Genomic DNA, 22500 nt, shown 5'->3' on the forward strand with positions numbered 1-22500 from the left:
TCTCTCTGTCTCTCTCTCTCTGTCTCTCTCTCTCTGTCTCTCTCTCTCTGTCTCTCTCTCTCTGTCTCTCTCTCTCTCTCTCTCTCTCTCTCTCTCTCTCTCTGTCTCTCTCCGTCTCTCTCTGTCTCTCTGTGTCTCTCTCTCTCTCTCTCTCTCTGTCTCTCTCTCTCTCTGTGTCTCTCCCTCCCTCCCTCCCTCCCTCCCTCCCTCCCTCCCTCCCTCCCTCCCTCCCTCCCTCTCAGTCTCATGATGGACCTGTCTCATCATCTCAGTCTCATGGTGGACCTGTCTCATCATCTCAGTCTCATGGTGGACCTGTCTCATCATCTCTGTCTCATGGTGGACCTGTCTCATCATCTCTGTCTCATGGTGGACCTGTCTCATCATCTCTGTCTCATGGTGGACCTGTCTCATCATCTCAGTCTCATGATGGACCTGTCTCATCATCTCAGTCTCATGGTGGACCTGTCTCATCATCTCTGTCTCATGATGGACCTGTCTCATCATCTCTGTCTCATGATGGACCTGTCTCATCATCTCTGTCTCATGATGGACCTGTCTCATCATCTCTGTCTCATGATGGACCTGTCTCATCATCTCTGTCTCATGGTGGACCTGTCTCATCATCTCAGTCTCATGATGGACCTGTCTCATGGTGGACCTGTCTCATCATCTCAGTCTCATGATGGACCTGTCTCATGATGGACCTGTCTCATCATCTCAGTCTCATGATGGACCTGTCTCATCATCTCAGTCTCATGGTGGACCTGTCTCATCATCTCAGTCTCATGGTGGACCTGTCTCATCATCTCAGTCTCATGGTGGACCTGTCTCATCATCTCAGTCTCATGGTGGACCTGTCTCATCATCTCTGTCTCTCAGACAGCTTTACTTTCTTTGTGTCTAGTACCTGCTCTGGGTCGAGTATGCGAGCACACACACACACACACACACCGGGGAATTGTCTAAGGTGAGGAATGTGGTAGGAGAACTGAGCAGTGATGCATAAATTCCCCAACTCTGCCTCTTAGTGTAAATACAAAGAGGCTGTTAATATTTCATCGCCCTGTTTCTTATAATAACCTCCACGTAACTTCTGTGTGATTTCTGGTGAGTCAGCAAAACGTTCAGATGTTCTGTAGTTGTACACGACTGGTCATTGTTTATTATGAATGTGTGGCCTTCCGAGTGACACAGCGGTCTAAGGCACTGCATCGCACTACAGACCTGGGTTTGATCCTCGTCTGTGTCACAGCCAGCCGTGACCGGGAGACCAATGAGGCGGTGCACAATTGGCCAGCGTCATCTGGGTTAGGGGAGGGTTATGCCAGCCGGGATGTTCTTGTCCCATCATGCTCTAGCGACTCCTGTGGCGGGCCGGGCGCAGTGCACGCTGACTTCGGTTCGCCAGTTGGACGGTGTTTCCTCCGACTCATTGGTACGGCTGGCTTCCGGGTTAAGCGAGCAGTGTGTCAAGAAGCAGTGCGGCTTGGCGGGGTCGTGTTTCGGAGGACGCATAGATCTTGACCTTCGCGTCTCCCGAGTTCATAGGGGAGTTACAGCAATGGGACAAGACTGTAACTACCAATTTGGATATCACGAAATTGGGGAGAAAAAGGGGCAAAAATAACTTTTAAAAAAATTACATAATTATAATAAACTATTATGATGCCAGCTCTACCCTCAGGTTGAATGATGCCAGCTCTACCCTCAGGTTTAATGATGCCAGCTCTACCCTCAGGTTGAATGATGCCAGCTCTACCCTCAGGTTTAATGATGCCAGCTCTACCCTCAGGTTGAATGATGCCAGCTCTACCCTCAGGTTGAATGATGCCAGCTCTACCCTCAGGACTTGTACTGATGGCCTCACACTAATCCTGCTTCCAGGGAGAAGCATGGCAGAAGCTCATAGTAAGTGGCTTGTGTGTGTGTCTCCTTTCATTCTGCCCGTCACAGTCACAGTGGACTCTTAACTCTTAACAGTTTCCAAGGCAACCAGTCCTTTTATTGCATCAGAGTGAGTGAGTGAGTGTGTAAGAGAGAGAGAGAGAGAGAGTGAGAGTGAGAGAGTGTGAGTGTGAGAGAGTGTGAGTGAGAGAGAGTGTGAGTGAGAGAGAGTGTGCGTGAGAGAGAGTGTGAGTGAGTGAGAGTGAGTGAGTGAGTGAGTGAGTGAGTGAGTGAGTGAGTGAGTGAGTGAGTGAGTGAATGAGTGAGTCAGACAGACAGACAGACAGAGACAGACAGACAGACAGACAGACTTCTGTCTTCTCTTCTCCTGACTTCTGTCTTCTCTTCTCCTGATTACTCTTCTCTCTCTTCTCCTGTCTTCTCTTCTCCTGACTTCTGTCTTCTCTTCTCCTGATTACTCTTCTCTCTCTTCTCCTGTCTTCTCTTCTCCTGATTACTCTTCTCTCTCTTCTCCTGTCTTCTCTTCTCCTGACTTCTGTCTTCTCTTCTCCTGATTACTCTTCTCTCTCTTCTCCTGTCTTCTCTTCTCCTGAGTCTTCTGTAAATGCCAAGGCCAGCACCACGTAAGCAGCCAATCAGTCAAGAGTCTTCTGTAATATCTCCCATTGGGCCCTGGTCTAAAGTAGTGCACTTTATAGGGAATAGAGCCCTGGTCTAAAGTAGTGCACTATATAGGGAATAGGGCCCTTGTCTAAAGTAGTGCACTATATAGGGAATAGGGCCCTGGTCTACAGTAGTGCACTATATAGGGAATAGGGTACCATTTGGTACACACATTGACTGGGTTTCCAAACAGGAATAGTGGGTCAGGGTTTTTATTTTGTTGTGAAAATAAAGAGACGCCAAGCAACGCCTAGCAACGCCTAGCAACGCTGAATAACATTATAATGATCTGTAATGACTATCTACCACTGCATAACATTATAATGATTGGTAATGACTGAATAACATTATCATGATCGGTAATGGCTGAATAACACTGAATAACATTATCATGATCGGTAATGACTGAATAACACTGAATAACATTATCGTGATCGGTAATGACTGAATAACACTGCATAACATTATAATGATCGGTAATGACTGAATAACATTATCATGATCGGTAATGGCTGAATAACACAGAATAACATTATCATGATCGGTAATGACTGAATAACACTGATTAACATTATCGTGATCGGTAATGACTGAATAACACTGCATAACATTATAATGATCGGTAATGACTGAATAACATTATCATGATCGGTAATGGCTGAATAACACTGAATAACATTATCATGATCGGTAATGACTGAATAACACTGCATACCATTATCGTGATGGGTAATGACTGAATAACATTATCGTGATCGGTAATGACTGAATAACACTGCATAACATTACCATGATCGGTACTGACTGAATAACATTATCATGATCGGTAATGACTGAATAACACTGCATAACATTACCATGATCGGTACTGACTGAATAACATTATCATGATCGGTAATGACTGAATAACACTGCATAACATTACCATGATCGGTACTGACTGAATAACATTATCATGATCGGTAATGACTGAATAACACTGCATAACATTATAATGATTGGTAATGCCTGAAAAAGACTGTAGAACATTATCATGATCAGTAATGACTGAAAAACACTGCATAACATTATCATGATCTGTAATGACTGAATAACACGACGGAGGCTTCAGCGGAGGACACAACGGAGGACACAACGGAGGCTACAGCGGAGGCTACAGCGGAGGACACAACGGAGGACACAACGGAGGCTACAGCGGAGGCTACAGCGGAGGACACAACGGAGGACACAACGGAGGCTTCAGCGGAGGACACAACGGAGGACACAAAGGAGGCTTCAGCGGAGGACACAACGGAGGACACAACGGAGGCTACAGCGGAGACTACAGCGGAGGCTACAGCGGAGGACACAACGGAGGCTTCAGCGGAGGACACAGCGGAGGACACAACGGAGGCTACAGCGGAGGACACAGCGGAGGACACAGCGGAGGACACAACGGATCTCGTGTGAATTGTTATGTGGATTATAATGCATTTACATATCTGTATTTTACATGTTCAAGGCAATATGCTGAATAAATGACTGGTGCCTCAGTGCCTGTATGGTCCAGTGGTTATGATGTCAGTGCCTGTACAGGCCAGTGGTTATGATGTCAGTGCCTGTATGGTCCAGTGGTTATGATGTCAGTGCCTGTACAGGCCAGTGGTTATGATGTCAGTGCCTGTACAGGCCAGTGGTTATGATGTCAGTGCCTGTACGGTCCAGTGGTTATGATGTCAGTGCCTGTACGGGCCAGTGGTTATGATGTCAGTGCCTGTACGGGCCAGTGGTTATGATGTCAGTGCCTGTACGGTCCAGTAGTTATGATGTCAGTGCCTGTACGGGCCAGTGGTTATGATGTCAGTGCCTGTACGGTCCAGTGGTTATGATGTCAGTGCCTGTACGGGCCAGTGGTTATGATGTCAGTGCCTGTATGGTCCAGTAGTTATGATGTCAGTGCCTGTACGGGCCAGTGGTTATGATGTCAGTGCCTGTACGGGCCAGTGGTTATGATGTCAGTGCCTGTACGGGCCAGTGGTTATGATGTCAGTGCCTGTACGGTCCAGTGGTTATGATGTCAGTGCCTGTACGGTCCAGTGGTTATGATGTCAGTGCCTGTACGGGCCAGTGGTTATGATGTCAGTGCCTGTACGGGCCAGTGGTTATGATGTCAGTGCCTGTACAGGCCAGTGGTTATGATGTCAGTGCCTGTACAGGCCAGTGGTTATGATGTCAGTGCCTGTACAGGCCAGTGGTTATGATGTCAGTGCCTGTATGGTCCAGTGGTTATGATGTCAGTGCCTGTATGGTCCAGTAGTTATGATGTCAGTGCCTGTACGGGCCAGTGGTTATGATGTCAGTGCCTGTACGGTCCAGTGGTTATGATGTCAGTGCCTGTACGGGCCAGTGGTTATGATGTCAGTGCCCGTATGGCCCAGTGGTTATGATGTCAGTGCCTGTACGGGCCAGTGGTTATGATGTCAGTGCCTGTACGGGCCAGTGGTTATGATGTCAGTGCCTGTACGGTCCAGTAGTTATGATGTCAGTGCCTGTACGGGCCAGTGGTTATGATGTCAGTGCCTGTACGGGCCAGTGGTTATGATGTCAGTGCCTGTACGGTCCAGTAGTTATGATGTCAGTGCCTGTACGGGCCAGTGGTTATGATGTCAGTGCCTGTATGGTCCAGTGGTTATGATGTCAGTGCCTGTACGGGCCAGTGGTTATGATGTCAGTGCCTGTACGGGCCAGTGGTTATGATGTCAGTGCCTGTATGGTCCAGTGGTTATGATGTCAGTGCCTGTACAGGCCAGTGGTTATGATGTCAGTGCCTGTATGGTCCAGTGGTTATGATGTCAGTGCCTGTACGGGCCAGTGGTTATGATGTCAGTGCCTGTACGGGCCAGTGGTTATGATGTCAGTGCCTGTACGGTCCAGTGGTTATGATGTCAGTGCCTGTACAGGCCAGTGGTTATGATGTCAGTGCCTGTATGGTCCAGTGGTTATGATGTCAGTGCCTGTACGGTCCAGTGGTTATGATGTCAGTGCCTGTATGGTCCAGTGGTTATGATGTCAGTGCCTGTATGGTCCAGTGGTTGAGGCCTCAGTGCCTGTATGGTCCAGTGGTTGAGGCCTCAGTGCCTGTATGGTCCAGTGGTTGAGGCCTCAGTGCCTGTACGAGACAGTGGTTGAGGCCTCAGTGCCTGTACGAGACAGTGGTTGAGGCCTCAGTGCTTGTACGGTCCAGTGTTTAAAGCCACTGACCCCAGCACACGTATGCCAGAGTCATTATGGGTAATCTCTTAAATAAAAGCTCCAAAAATGGTTGGACTGTCCCACTCCTTAAAAAATTATGTTTAAGTTAGAATTGGACAAATTACAAATTGATTGTGAGCGCAAGTCCAACATAAAATACAACGTAGGCTAAATTGATTCATAGAACATGCACAACCTAGTAGGCAACAATCGATGCTATGCTAACTGAAATATAAAGCAACAATCGATGCTATGCTAACTGAAATATAAAAAAACAATCGATGCTATGCTAACTGAAATATAAAGCAACAATCGATGCTATGCTAACTGAAATATAAAGCAACAATCGATGCTATGCTAACTGAAATATAAAGCAAACAATCGATGCTATGCTAACTGAAATATAAAGCAAACAATCGATGCTATGCTAACTGAAATATAAAGCAACAATTGATGCTATGCTAACTGAAATATAAAAAATAGCATTTATTGGACTTTTTTCAAGAAGTAAATCGAATGGCTTGATAATTTACCCATCAAAAAAAGTGTTTCAGGTCAACAAAATTGTTTTTGTAATAGCCTCAAATACATAAACATTTTTCAATTCATTTTTCCAAAAAACCAGCCTGAAACTCAAGAGAGGTTAAACCATCAATATTAAATTCACCCACTCAACTGACCTCAACCATTATTGTTAACCTCGTTACCACGTCCTAAAAGATGATGTCGGTGTTACCTTAGTCAGAGATCTGTATATGATGACTAGATGCTCATGTCTCGGGCCTAATCGTCGCCCTAAAATGTAATGTCGGTGTTACCTTCGTCAGAGATCTGTATATGATGACTAGATGCTCATGTCTCCGGTCTAATGGGAGTCGTCGCCCTAAAATGTGATGTTGATGCTTTATCATTACCTGTCCTGAGTCACTCATCTCAATAGTTTTTCTGCTGCGGCTGCTTCAAAGACAAACTCTCACTTTATAAAGGACATGAATACCCACATTCCCAGTCCCACTACTCCTATAATATACAGTTACTATAAAAAATAATATCCACCTGAACCCGTCCATCTGACTACTAATAACGTTCCAATCGCTATGGATGTTCGTCAGGCCTCTATATTTCCCAGGACATTATTGTGTGTTCTGTCCACTCTCTAACGTCATCAGAATGGAAATGAAGACATCTAGCTGGCTTGTCTAATAACGCCCTATCCCATCAGAGGAAATCAATGCTGACTGTGTGTTTGAATAGATTAGGCCCTCTTCTCCACCCCTCTCCTCCTCTCTTTTTTTTCTCTCTCTCTCTCTCTCTCTCTCTCTCTCTCTCCTAATAAGACACACCATGGAACGACAGGAGACAGCAGATTGGGTTCATCCTCTTTCTTTCTCTCTTCTCTCTTCCCCCTCTCCTCCTCATCTCTCTCCCTCCCCCTCTCTCTCTAATGCTCTCAGTCTCTCCATCTCTCTCTCTAGCCTTCCCTCTCTCTCATCTCTCTCTCTAGCCTTCCCTCTCTCTCCATCTCTCTCTCTACCCTTCCCTCCCTCTCCATCTCTCTTTCTAGCCCCCTCTCTCTCTCTCTCTCTCTCCATCTCTCCATCTCTCTCTCCCTCTCTCTCTGCCATCAGACTCATTATGTAGAGACAGGAGATTGGCAGTGTGAGTTGAGGATTGTTGCACAGGCAGAAACAAGATGGATTTATTTGATTCTTCTGATGGGGTTGATGCATTATGTGGTCCTGAAGCTGCCGTCTCCGTCACCCGTGACAACACCAGTCTCTCAAGTGGAAAATACATGCATTCCACATTCCTGTCTTAACACCTGTCTAAACACCCTCGTGATATTCCTTTCCATGAAAATGAAGATTATTATTGTAATTTTCTGCTGCTACTGCTGATTGAAATGATTACATAAAGCTGGACTGGTATGATTAAAACACTGCATTGCTAATAATCAGGGGACATGTTTCCCTTTTCACAAGACACTCTACTGTAGTCTATCTAGTATCTCAGGTACATGGAAACACTGAATAGTCAGTGGCTAAGTAACACAGACTCAAATCTAATTGTATTTGTCTAACGTGCCGACAACAGGTGAAATACTTATAACAATGCAGTTCAAGAAATAGAGTTTAGAAAATATGTACTAAATAAACTAAAGTAAAAATGTAAAATAAAATCTAAAAGTATCACAAGAAAATTAAATAACAATAATGAGGCTTTATACAGGGGGACTTCCTCTGATAATGCCTAGTATAGAGGTGCTGGAAGGCAGGAAGCTTGGCCCCAGTGATGTACTGGGCCGTGCGCACTACCCTCTGTAGCACCTTACGGTCAGATGCCGAACAGTTGCAATACTAGTCGGTGATACAACCGGTCAGGATGCACTCGATGTTGCAGCTGTAGAACTTTTTGAGGATCTGAGGACCCATGCCAAATCTTTTCAGTCTCCTGAGGGGGAAAAGCTGTTGTCCTTCCCTCTTCACGACTGTCTTGGTGTGTTTGGACCATGATATTTTGTTGGTGATGTGGACATCAAGGAACTTGAAACTCTCGACCCACTCCACTTCATGTCGATATTAAAGGACGGCTGGCTGCCGTTTTAGTCAGTTTGTAAGTCAGTTTGTAACTCATAGGCAGCTCAAGACAAGGCCCAAATCACCATCACCAGCGTGAAGAAAAGACAGAGGAAAAGGGGGAGGAAGGTGGGGTGTAAGAATTTGCCGACGAATAGGTAAACCACCACTACCCTCCTATTGGCCAACGTGAAATCATTGGAAAACAAACTGGACGATCTGCAATTAACGTCACGGGTGTAGGGGGCAGTATTTTCACGTCCGGATGAAAAGCGTGCCCAGAGTAAACTGCTACTCAGGCCCAGAGGCTAGGATATGCATAGTATTAGTATATTTGGATAGGAAACACTTTGAAGTTTCTAAAACTGTTGGAATGATGTCTGTGAGTATAACAGAACTCATATGGCAAGCGTAAACCTGAGAGAAATCCAACCAGGAAGTGGGAAATCTGAGGTTTGTAGTTTTTCAAGTGATTTCCTATCCAATATACTGTGTCTATACTGTGTCGATTGCACTTCCTACGGCTTCCACTAGATGTCAACAGTCTTTAGAACGTTGTTTCATGCTTCTACTGTGAAAGGGTAGAGAATAAGAGCTGTTTGAATCAGGGGTCTGGCAGAAAGCCTTGAGTTTAGTCACACGCGTGGCTGTGAGCACGAGCTCCGTTCCTTTTCATTTCTAAAGACAAAGGAATTGCCTGATTGGAATATTACTGAAGATTTATGATAAAAACCTCCTAAAGTTTGATTACATACATCGTTTTACATGTTTTTATGAACTGTAATGGAACGTTTTTTGACTTTTCGTCTGGACGTTGTGCCCGCACCTTGTGCATTTTGGATTACTGGACTAAACGCGCAAACATAAAGGAGGTATTTGGACATAAATATGAACTTTATTGAACAAAACATATATTTATTGTCTAACATGGAGACCTGGGAGTGCCATCAGATGAAGATCATCAAAGGTAAGTGATTCATTTTAATGCTATTTCTGACTTTTGTGACACTCTCCTTCGTTGGAAAATGGCCGTATGGGTTTCTGTGGCTAGGTTCAGACCTAACATAATCGCAAGGTGTGCTTTCTCCATAAAGCCTTTTTGAAATCTGACACGGTGGCTGGATTAACAAGAAGTTTATATTTAAAATGGTGTATAATACTTGTATGTTTGAGGAATTATAATTATGAGATTTCTGTTGTTTTGAATTTGGCGCCCTGCGATTTCACTGCGGCGAGGTAGGACGCTAGTGTCCCACCTGTACCAGAGAGGTTAAGACTATCCTACCAACGGGACATTTAAGACTGTAATATCTTATGTTTCACCGAGATGTGGCTGAACGAAGACACAGATAATATAGGAGCTGGCTGGCTTCTCCGTGCATCGGCAGGACAGAGCAGCTACGTCTGGTAAGATGAGCGGCGGGGGTGTGTCTATTTGTCAATAACAGCTGGTGCGCAATGTCTAATATTAAAGAAGTATCGAGGTATTGCTCGTCTGAGGTAGAGTACCTCATGATAAGCTGTAGACCACACTATCTACCAAGAGAGTTCTCATCTATATTATTTGTAGCTGTCCATTTACCACCACAGACCGATGCTGGCACTAAGACCGCACTCAACCAACTCTATAAGGCCATAAGCAAACAAAAACATGCCCATCCAGAAATGAGGCACCTAGTGGTCGAGGACTTTAACGCAGGCAAACTTAAATCCGTTTTGCCTCATTTTTACCAGCATGTCCTCCTACCAGAGGGGAAAAAAAAACTGTAGACAACCTTTACTCCACATTCAAAGCTCTCCCCCGCCCTCCATTTGGCAAATCTGACCATAATTATATCCTCTTGATTCCTTCTTACAAGCCAAAATTAAAGCAGGAAGTACCAGCGACTCGTTCAGTACAGAAGTGGTCAGATGACAGGACTGTTTTGCTAGCACAGACAAGAACACGTTCCTGGATTCATCCAATGACATTGAGGAGTACACCACCTCAGGCACCGGCTTCAGCGTACCGAGCTAAAGGCTAGAGCTGCCGTTTCAAGGAGCGGGACACTAATCCGGATGCTTAAAAAAATCCCTGCTGCGCCCTCAGACGAACCATCAAACAGGCAAAGCGTCAATAGAGGACTGAGATTGAATCCTACTCCACCGGCTCTGACACTCATTAGATGTACTCCCAGGTTCACCCACGACTGTGTGGCCAAGCACGACTCCAACACCATCATTAAGTTTGACGACGCGACAGTGGTAGGCCTGATCACCCACCGACAATGATGAGACAGCCTATAAGTGTGGTGCCAGGACAACAACCACTCACCTCAATGTGAGCAAGATAAAGGAGCTGATCGTGGACTGTAGAAAAACGAGGGCCGAACAGGCCCCCCATTAACATCGACTCGCCATAAACCTCCTGCCTGAGTTATATAGTTACAAGACTCATAAACCTCCTGCCTGAGTTACACAGTTACAAGACTCATAAACCTCCTGCCTGAGTTATATAGTTACACGACTCATAAACCTCCTGCCTGAGTTACACAGTTACAAGACTCATAAACCTCCTGCCTGAGTTACACAGTTACAAGACTCATAAACCTCCTGCCTGAGTTACACAGTTACAAGACTCATAAACCTCCTGCCTGAGTTACACAGTTACAAGACTCATAAACCTCCTGCCTGAGTTACATAGTTATTATTGGTGGCCTCTTCTTATGGTATATTTTAATACCGTAATCACTCCTAACGTGTCCTGTCCTCTAGAAGTCTGCGTCCCAAATGCCACCCTTATACTTTACATAGAATCTGTGTTGCCCAATGAGCCCTGGTCAAAATAAGTGCACTTTATAGGGAATAGGGTGCCATTTTGGACTCAAAGAATATGACCTTCCTTCTCTTACAACCTCAGTGCTTTATCACCACAGTGATAACCCAATCCCCTATCCCTAACCCTAACCCTAACCCTAACCCTAACCCTAACCCTAACCCCTAACCCTAACCCTAACCCTAACCCTAACCCCTAACCCTAACCCTAACCCTAACCCTAACCCAATCCCCTATCCCTTACCCCCCCCCCACCCCATCTGCCCTCAATCAATCCTTTCAAGTCTAAATACTATATGTTATGTAGCTCAAAATCTTTTAAACCATCTAGCTATTACTTCCTGAATAGAACTAATCGTGTGTTATTATGGTGCCACTGTCTGCGTCCCAAAAGGAGCCTTGTTGCCTTTATAGTGTCAAATGTTCTGACCACGGCCCATAGGGCTCTGGTTGAAAGTAGTGCACTAAAATGGGAATGTGGAGCCATTTGTGGCACAGTCCCCATAGGCTTTCATCTGTATAAAATCTGTATTTCCTGATTGACCAGACCCAGTGGTTTTTAAATGTGATTTAGTCATTCGGTTGTTTTTGTATCTGAGAGAAAGGAGATTTAGAGGAAGTAGATATTCTTTATTTAATACATACAGCAGCACTATTAATCATAGAAATAGAGGGATCAAACATAGATATGTCCTCTGTGTGTCTGTCTGTCTCTGTCTGTCTCTGTCTGTCTCTGTCTGTCTCTGTCTGTCTGTCTGTCTGTCTGTCTGTCTGTCTGTCTGTCTGTCTGTCTGTGTGCCTGTCTGCCTGTCTGTCTCTGTGTGCCTGTCTGTCTCTGTGTGCCTGTCTGTCTCTGTGTGCCTGTCTGTCTCTGTGTGTCTTTTTTTTTAGTGGTCATCCTGTCTGGGTTGGCCCCCCCCCCCCCCCCCCTCCCCTTGGGTTGTGCCGTGGCGGAGGTCTTTGTGGGCTATACTCAGCCTTGTCTCAGGATGGTAAGTTGGTGGTTGAAGATATCCCTCTAGTGGTTGTGGGGGCTGTGCTTTGGCAAAGTGGGTGGGGTTATATCCTTCCTGTTTGGCCCTGTCCGGGGGTGTCCTCGGAATGGGCCACAGTGTCTCCTGACCACTCCTGTCTCAGCCTCCAGTATTTATGCTGCAGTAGTTTATGTGTCGGGGGGCTAGGGTCAGTTTGTTATATCTGGAGTACTTCTCCTGTCCTATTTGGTGTCCTGTGTGAATCTAAGTGTGCGTTCTCTAATTCTCTCCTTCTCTCTTTCTCTCTCTCGGAGGACCTGAGCCCTAGGACCATGCCCCAGGATTACCTGACATGATGACTCCTTGCTGTCCCCAGTCCACCTGGCTGTGCTGCTGCTCCAGTTTCAACTGTTCTGCCTTATTATTATTCGACCATGCTGGTCATTTATGAACATTTGAACATCTTGGCCATGTTCTGTTATAATCTCCACCCGGCACAGCCAGAAGAGGACTGGCCATCCCACATATGCTCTCTCTAATTCTCTCTTTCTTTCTCTCTCTCGGAGGACCTGAGCCCTAGGACCATGCCCCAGGAATACCTGACATGATGACTCCTTGCTGTCCCCAGTCCACCTGACTATGCTGCTGCTCCAGTTTCAACTGTTCTGCCTTATTATTATTCGACCATGCTGGTCATTTATGAACATTTGAACATCTTGACCATGTTTTGTTATAATCTCCACCCGGCACAGCCAGAAGAGGACTGGCCACCCCACATAGCCTGGTTCCTCTCTAGGTTTCTTCCTAGGTTTAGGCCTTTCTATGCAGTTTTTCCTAGCCACTGTGCTTCTACACCTGCATTGCTTGCTGTTTGGGGTTTTAGGCTGGGTTTCTGTACAGCACTTTGAGATATCAGCTGATGTACGAAGGGCTATATAAATACATTTGATTTGATTTGATTTGATTTAGGATGAATGAGCTATTTTCTTATCGAAGAAACTGAACTGTGCTCAAAGTTAAAAGTCCTCAGTTCCTGGCTGGGATGGGGTGGCTGAACAGAGCAGTAATTAAACATGATCTTTAATGGGCTATCAACCTATCGGAGGACAATCCTGGACACATTTTAAGCAGAAGCCAATATGCTGCTATCTTGAGCTCTTGTGAACAGCAGTAAATAGGAGAAGCAGGAGTGGAGGGGAGGAGAGGAGAGGAGAGGGTTGGTGAGGGGAGGAGAGGAGAGGGGAGGCCAAGGGAGGAGTGGGGAGAGGAGTGGAGGGGAGTGGAGGAGAGGAGAGGGTTGGTGAGGGGAGAGGAGTGGACGGGAGTGGAGGAGAGAGGAGAAGAGTGGAAGGGAGTGGAGCGGAGGAGAGGGTTGGTGAGGGAAGAGGAGTGGAGGGGAGTGGAGGAGAGTGGAGGGTTGGTGAGGGGAGAGGAGTGGACGGGAGTGGAGGAGAGGGGAGGGTTGGTGAGGGGAAAGGAGTGGACGGGTGTGGAGGAGAGAGGAGAAGAGTGGAAGGGAGTGGAGGGGAGGAGAGTGGAGGGTTGGTGAGGGGAGAGGAGTGGAGGGGAGTAGAGGAGAGTGGAGGGTTGGTGAGGGGAGAGGAGTGGAGGGGAGTGGAGGAGAGGAGTGGAGGAGAGGAGTGGAGAGGAGAGGGTTGGTGAGGGGAGGCCAGAAAAGGAAGAGGGGAGAAGAGGGTTGGCAAGGGGAGGAGAGGGGAGGCCATGGCAGGAGAGGGGAGGAGAGGAGAGGGGAAACCTGGATGATGATAATGGCCTCGTACCACCTGCTAATTGATAAAGCATTAATAGCGGCAGCCTTGTAATGAGACTTGTATTTCATCCTGTCCTGTGCGGCAGAGAGAGAGAGAGAGATACATAAATAACCACATTGGATACTTTATGGAACACAAAGCCTTCACTATCTCATCCTGGAATATCCCAGGCCTGAGGTCATCTGCCTTTGGCCTAAAGAGCAGGAACCCGGACTTTACCAAAGAAATCGGAAATACAGACATTGTCATCCTACAAGAAACATGGTACAGAAGAGATGGAGCCACTGGTTGCCCTCTGGGTTACAGAGAGCTGGTAGTCCCATCCACCACACTACCAGGTGGGTGGTATAGAGGAGATGGACCCACTGGTTGTCCTCTAGGTTACAGAGAGCTGGTAGTCCCATCCACCACACTACCAGGTGGGTGGTATAGAGGAGATGGACCCACTGGTTGCCCTCTAGGTTACAGAGAGCTGGTAGTCCCATCCACCACACTACCAGGTGGGTGGTATAGAGGAGATGGACCCACTGGTTGCCCTCTAGGTTACAGAGAGCTGGTAGTCCCATCCACCACACTACCAGGTGGGTGGTATAGAGGAGATGGACCCACTGGTTGTCCTCTAGGTTACAGAGAGCTGGTAGTCCCATCCACCACACTACCAGGTGGGTGGTATAAAGGAGACAGACCCACTGGTTGTCCTCTAGGTTACAGAGAGCTGGTAGTCCCATCCACCACACTACCAGGTGGGTGGTATAGAGGAGATGGACCCACTGGTTGCCCTCTAGGTTACAGAGAGCTGGTAGTCCCATCCACCACACTACCAGGTGGGTGGTATAGAGGAGATGGACCCACTGGTTGTCCTCTAGGTTACAGAGAGCTGGTAGTCCCATCCACCACACTACCATGTGGGTGGTATAAAGGAGACAGACCCACTGGTTGTCCTCTAGGTTACAGAGAGCTGGTAATCCCATCCACCACACTACCAGGTGGGTGGTACAGAGGAGATGGACCCACTGGTTGCCCTCTAGGTTACAGAGAGCTGGTAGTCCCATCCACCACACTACCAGGTGGGTGGTATAGAGGAGATGGACCCACTGGTTGCCCTCTAGGTTACAGAGAGCTGGTAGTCCCATCCACCACACTACCAGGTGGGTGGTATAGAGGAGATGGACCCACTGGTTGCCCTCTAGGTTACAGAGAGCTGGTAGTCCCATCCACCACACTACCAGGTGGGTGGTATAGAGGAGATGGACCCACTGGTTGCCCTCTAGGCTACAGAGAGCTGGTAGTCCCATCCACCACACTACCATGTGGATGGTATAGAGGAGATGGACCCACTGGTTGCCCTCTAGGTTACAGAGAGGTGGTAGTCCCATCCACCACACTACCAGGTGGGTGGTATAGAGGAGACGGACCCACTGGTTGACCTCTAGGTTACAGAGAGATGGTAGTCCCATCCACCACACTACCAGGTGGGTGGTATAGAGGAGATGGACCCACTGGTTGCCCTCTAGGCTACAGAGAGCTGGTAGTCCCATCCACCACACTACCAGGTGGGTGGTATAGAGGAGATGGACCCACTGGTTGCCCTCTAGGTTACAGAGAGATGGTAGTCCCATCCACCACACTACCAGGTGGGTGGTATAGAGGAGATGGACCCACTGGTTGCCCTCTAGGTTACAGAGAGGTGGTAGTCCCATCCACCACACTACCAGGTGGGTGGTATAGAGGAGATGGACCCACTGGTTGCCCTCTAGGTTACAGAGAGCTGGTAGTCCCATCCACCACACTACCAGGTGGGTGGTATAGAGGAGACGGACCCACTGGTTGCCCTCTAGGTTACAGAGAGCTGGTAGTCCCATCCACCACACTACCAGGTGGGTGGTATAGAGGAGACGGACCCACTGGTTGCCCTCTAGGTTACAGAGAGCTGGTAGTCCCATCCACCAAACTACCAAGTGTGAAACGGGGAAGAGACTCAGGGGGTATGCTAATTTGGTATAGAACAGACCTAACCCACTCTATTAAATTAGTCAAAACAGGAACATTTTACGTTTGGCTAGAAATTAATAAGGAAATTATCTCAACAGAGAAAACATGTCCTCCTGTGTGCTACCCACTAGAAACACCATACTTTAATGAAGGCAGCTTCTCCATCCTGGAGGGGAAAATCAACCATTTCCAGACCCAGGGACTGAACTGTAACCCTCAGCACACAGGGGAACAAACACCTACCTAGAGGTGACAGCATTCCATCCCCCATATGCAGCCCTACACACAACTACGACAACATAACCAACAAAAATGGGTCACAACTCCTGCAGCTCTGTCGCTCGCTGGGTCTGTACAAAGTCAATAGTAGACTACGAGGAAATTCCTATGGTAGGTACTCTTACAGCTCATTGATTTTAAGTAGTACTGTGGTCTACTTTATCACTGACCTCAACCCAGAGTCTCTCAGAGCGTTCACAGTCAGACCACCGACACCCCTATCAGATCACTGTAAAATCACAGTCTACTTGAACAGAGCAATCCTCAATCATGAGGCATCAAAGCCAAAAGAACTGAATATTATTAAGAAATACTATAGATGGAAGGAAACTAGTGTGGAAACCTACTAAAAAACAATTAGGCACCAACAAATTCAATCCCCTTGAGACAACTTCCCAGACAAAACATTCCACTGTAATAGTGAAGGTGTAAACTTGGCAGCAGAAAACCTAAACAGTATATTTGACCTCTCAGCTTCCCTGTCAAAACATTTCAAGCAGACAACCTAAGAAAATGAACAACAATGACAAATGGTTGGATGAAGAATGCAAAAACCTAAGAAAGAAATTGAGAAACCTGTCCAACCAAAAACATAAAGACCCAGGAAACCTGAGTCTACGCCTTCACTATGGTCAGTCACTAAAACAATACAGAAATACACTACGGAAAAAGAAGGAACAGCACGTCAGATATCAGCTCAATGTAACTGAAGAATCCATAGAATCTAACCACTTCTGGGAAAATACAACCACCTAAAAGGAAGCGATTCCCAAACCTTCCATAACAAAGCCATCACCTACAGAGAGATGAACCTGGAGAAGAGTCCCCTACGCAAGCTGGTCCTGGGGCTCTGTTCACAAACACAAACAGACCCCACAGAGCCTCAGGACAGCAGCACAATTAGACCAAATCATGAGAAATCAAAAAGAGAATTACTTGACACATTGGAAAGAATTAACAAAAAAACAGAGCAAACTAGAATGCTATATGGCCCTAAACATAGGCAGAATACCTGACCACAGTGACTGACCCAAACTTAAGGAAAGCTTTTACTATGTACAGACTCAGTGAGCATAGCCTTGGTATTGAGAAAGACCGCCGTAGGCAGACATGGCTCTCAAGAGAAGACAGGCTATGTGCTCACTGCTCACAAAATAAGGTGGAAACTGAGCTGCACTTCCTAACCTCCTGCCCAATGTATGACCATATTAGAGATACATATTTCCCTCAGATTACACAGATCCACAAAGAATTTGAAAAGAAACCCGATTTTGATAAACTCCCACATCTACTGGGTGAAATTCCACAGTGTGCCATCACAGCAGCAAGATTTGTGACCTGTTGCCACAAGAAAAGGGCAACCAGTGAAGAACAAACACCATTGTAAATACAACCCATATTTATGCTTATTTATTTTCCCTTGTGTACTTTAACCATTTGTACATTGTTACAACATTGTATATACAGTGGGGAGAACAAGTATTTGATACACTGCCGATTTTGCAGGTTTTCCTACTTACAAAGCATGTAGAGGTCTGTGATTTTTATGATTTTCTGGATTTTTGTTTTAGATTCCGTCTCACAGAGTTGAAGTGTACCTATGATAAATTACAGACCTCTACATGCTTTGTAAGTAGGAAAACGTGCAATATATATATATATATATGGCATTTGTTATGTAACTATTGTTTTGAAACTTCTGTATGTGTAATGTTTCCTGTTAATTTTTATTGTTTATTTCACTTTTGTATATTATCTACCTCACTTGTTTTGGCAATGTTAACACATGTTTCCCATGCCAATAAAGCCCTTGAATTGAATTGAATTTAATTGAATTGAGAGAGAGACAGAGAGACAGAGACCGAGAGAGAGAGAGAGACAGGGACAAAGAAAGAGAGAGAGAGACAGAGAGAGAGAGCGGATGTGGGAAGGCCCAGAGACAGACACCGCCAGGGGATTGGAGGGCAGACCAGTGGAAAACAAACATTATGGTATAACTGACAACTGGTTACCACGGTGAGAAAAGGTATAGTTCTAAGAGATGAACCAAGGTAGTTACTGTCAAATAAAATTGTATTGGTCACGTAGTGTAATGCTTGTGTTACCTTGACAACCCAAACATACACGGTTGTCAAACCCACAACCATAGTAACTACAGATTACTAATGTGAACCTTAAACTGTATACTGTATCCACGGAGATGGAGGTAATACAACGCAACACCAGAACCCTGGACAAGACTGAGTGTACCTGACAGAGTCACAACAAGCTGCAGCACAGAGTGGCAGAGGTGGCAGAGGTGGCCCGCTCTGCAAAGCATGCCATTGTCATTGTTCCAGGCATTAAGAGCTGCCCATGTGTCTGCCCATGTGTCTGCCTAGGCTGCCCATGTATCTGCCCAGACTGCCCATGTGTCTGCCCATGTGTCTGCCCATGTGTCTGCCCATGTGTCTGCCCATGTGTCTGCCCATGTGTCTGCCCAGACTGCCCATGGGTCTGCCCATGTGTCTGCCCATGTGTCTGCCCAGACTGCCCATGTGTCTGCCCATGTGTCTGCCCATACTGCCCATGTGTCTGCCCAGACTGCCCATGGGTCTGCCCATGTGTCTGCCCAGACTGCCCATGTGTCTGCCCATGTGTCTGCCCAGACTGCCCATGGGTCTGCCCATGTGTCTGCCCATGTGTCTTCCCAGACTGCCCATGTGTCTGCCCATGTGTCTGCCCAGACTGCCCATGTGTCTGCCCATGTGTCTGCCCAGACTGCCCATGTGTCTGCCCATGTGTCTGCCCATGTGTCTGCACATGTGTCTGCCCAGACTTCCCATGTGTCTGCCCAGAATGCCCATGTGTCTGCCCATGTGTCTGCCCAGACTGCCCATGTGTCTGCCCATGTGTCTGCCCAGACTGCCCATGTGTCTGCCCATGTGTCTGCCCATGTGTCTGCCCAGACTTCCCATGTGTCTGCCCATGTGTCTGCCCAGACTGCCCATGTGTCTGCCCAGACTGCCCATGTGTCTGTCCATTGTTCTGCCCAGACTTCCCATGTGTCTGTCCATTGTTCTGCCCAGACTTCCCATGTGTCTGTCCATTGTTCTGCCCAGACTTCCCATGTGTCTGCCCAGGCTGCCCATGTGACTGCCCATGTGTCTGCCCAGACTGCCCATGTGTCTGCCCAGACTTCCCATGTGTCTACCCAGGCTGCCTATGTGTCTGTCCATTGTTCAACCCAGACTGCCCATGTGTCTGCCCATGTGTCTGTCCATTGTTCTGCCCAGACTGCCCATGTGACTGCCCATGTGTCGTCTAAATTAATGAACACAATTAATCTACTTGTAAATTGAAGGAATCTGTAAGCCACGTCTGATAAAAGCCTCTGCTAACTGACCTAATAATTGGTTTACCTGTTGCAGGGTCCACGGTGCGGTCGATTAGGTGATCATCTTGATGGACCCACTCCCCGTTACATTTGAAGTAGATCTGTGTTGCCGGTGTGGAGCGACAGGTCAGGGTGACGGGCTTGTTCTTCACTATGTACTCATCGTCAGGCTCCACCAGGAAGTGAGGTAACAGGTCGTTGAAGGAGGCAGGAAGTGTCGCCGTGGCAACATGCTCCGTACCAACTGGGAGATAAACAGGAAAGAGAAAGATTTTTGTTAAAAGAAAATTTTTAAGACAATAGTTCTGTAACGTAGAATCCCTGAAACTACATATTTTGTTAAAGACAGTCAACAGATTTTAGTAAACACAATATATTAAACTGTCAATAGGTAGAGATTCCTAAAGATTGGAAAGCTGCCACGGTCATCCCCCTCTTCTCTAGACCCAAACTGTTACAGACCTATATCTATCCTACCCTGTCTTTCTAATGTCTTCGAAAGCCAAGACAACAAACAGATGACCGAACATTTCGAATCCCGCCATACCTTCTCCGCTATGCAATCCAGTTTCTGAGCTGGTCACGGGTGCACCTCAGCCACGCTCAAGGTCCTAAACGATATCATAACCGCCATTGATAAAAGACAGTACTGTGCAGCTGTCTTCATCGACCTGGCCAAGGCTTTCGATTCATATCGGCAGACTCAACAGCCTTGGTTTTTCTAATGATTGCCCTGCCAGGTTCATCTCTGGCAGTCTCTTATGGGGGTGCCACAGGGTTCAAATCTCGGGTCGACTCTCTTCTCTGCATACATCAATGATGTCACTCTTGCTGCTGGTGATTCTCTGATCCACCTCTACGCAGACGACACCATTCTGTATACTTCTGGCCCCTCTTTTGGACACTGTGTTATAAAACCTCCAAATGAGCTTCAATGCCACACAACACTCCTTCCGTGGCCTCCAACTGCTCTTATATGCTAGTAAAACGAAATACATGCTCTTCAACCGATCGCCGCAATCCAACACAATGTGTCCAGAAACTGTCAATAGGTAGAATACCCTGAAACTGATTATTTTTACAATGTCTTTTTTTTAGAAAGTCCCTCTGTCTTTTTGGTTGAGAGACCTTGCAGTTAAAGTGGTTTTAGAGTGGAGAAGAAGAAGCTATATTCTCCAGAATTGAGTGAGGAGAGTGTCTTTGTTACTGTGAACAACACTGGTACATGGTAAAACACACATCGATTCCATTGAGTGGGCAGCATCGTGTCCTGGTTTCTTGTTCAGACACTCCTACTCACACTGAAATAACTCAACGCTGAAGTTACTGAGGGTTTAAATTCACTAGCCATGGGTCAGAGAGACCACAGCCCATCTTTCTTTTCTCCTGGTTAACCCAGACTCTCTCTCCTGCTCTTAATCTCTTCACTTTAAGATCACATCTGACTGCGGGTCATAAATCCAGTCAGTCACTCACACTATGTCATATACAGTATACTATATATACAAAAGTATGTGGACACCCCTTCAAATGAGTGGATTCTGCCATTTCAGCCACACCCGTTGCTGACAGGTGTATAAAATCGAGCACACCACCATGCAATCTCCATAGACAAACATTGGCAGTAGAATGACCTTACGGAAAAGCTCAGTGACTTTCAACGTGGCACCGTCGTTGGAAGCCACTGTTCCAATTAGTCAGTTCATCAAATTTCAGCCCAGCTAGAGTTGACCCCCGGGTCAACTGTAGGTGGTGTTATCGTGAAGTGGAAACGTCTAGAAGCAACAACGGCTTAGAAGCTGTGTAGACCGGCTAACAGAATGGGACTGTCCCAAGTGCTGAATGTATATCACGCTTCTGGGTTTGGCGGATGCCAGGAGAACGCTACCTGTCCCAATGCGTAGTGCCAACTGTAAAGTTTGGTGGAGGAGGAATAATGGTCTGGGGCTGTTTTTCATGGTTCGGGCCCCTTAGTTCCAGTGGAAGTCTTAACCTTCCCAGAAGAGGAATAATGGCTGTTATTATAGCAGAGGGGGAACCAACTCCATATTAATGCCTTCCCAGAGGAGTGGAGGCTGTTATTATAGCAGAGGGGAAACCAACTCCATATTAATGACTTCCCAGAAGAGTGGAGGCTGTTATTGCAGAAATGTTCCAACATCTAGTGGAAAGCCTTCGCAGAAGAGGCTGTTATAGCAGCAATGTTCCAACATCTAGTGGAACGCCTTCTCAGAAGGCTGTTGTAGCAGGAAAGGGGGGGACAAACTCCATATTAATGCCCATGATTTTGGAATGAGCTGTTTGTGTCCACATACTTTTGGACTCTGCTATCTGTCTACTGGTTGAACTGACATTTTTTTCATTTTACCTTTATTTAACTAGGCAAGTCAGTTAAGAACAAATTATTATTTTCAATGACGGCCTAGGAACAGTGGGTTAGCTGCCTGTTCAGGGGCAGAACGACAGATTTGTACTTTGTCAGCTCGGGGGTTTGAACTTGCAACCTTCCGGTTACTAGTCCAATGCTTTAACCACTAGGCTACCCTGCCGCCCCATCATTCTAGGCAGAGGAGAGGAGGAGGAGAGGACAGGAGAGGAAGAGAGATGGAGAGAGGTGAGAGGAGAGGTAGAGAGGTGAGGAGGAGAGGTGAGGAGAGGAGAGGAGGAGAGGCAAGGTGGAGAAAGGAGAGGAAAGGAGAGGAAATGAGGGGAGGAGAGGAGGATAGAGGAGAGGACAGGAGAAGGGGAAAAGAGAGGAGAGGAGAGAAGGAGAGAGGGGGAGAGGAAGATGACAGGGGAATGAGTATAAACTTTACACACTTAACACAGGCATCCATTTCCAACCCCCTTGTTGAGCAGAAATCGTTTTCTCAACATGTATTTATCTTCAAAGGACAGTACAAGAGAACGTGTTG

General features: G+C 46.7%; 1 protein-coding gene across 1 annotated transcript in view; it reads right to left on the reverse strand.

Annotated features, from left to right (window-relative positions):
• LOC110513519 (netrin receptor UNC5A-like) overlaps positions 1 to 22500 on the reverse strand; it is a 598088-nt gene that overhangs the window by 304940 nt on the left and 270648 nt on the right. The window contains exon 2 of the mRNA XM_036943545.1: positions 19611 to 19829. Coding sequence (XP_036799440.1) covers positions 19611 to 19829 — 219 coding nt within the window. The remainder of the gene's footprint in view (positions 1 to 19610; positions 19830 to 22500) is intronic.

This window comes from Oncorhynchus mykiss, chromosome 14, assembly GCF_013265735.2.
Source record: "Oncorhynchus mykiss isolate Arlee chromosome 14, USDA_OmykA_1.1, whole genome shotgun sequence".
NCBI lineage: Eukaryota > Metazoa > Chordata > Actinopteri > Salmoniformes > Salmonidae > Oncorhynchus > Oncorhynchus mykiss.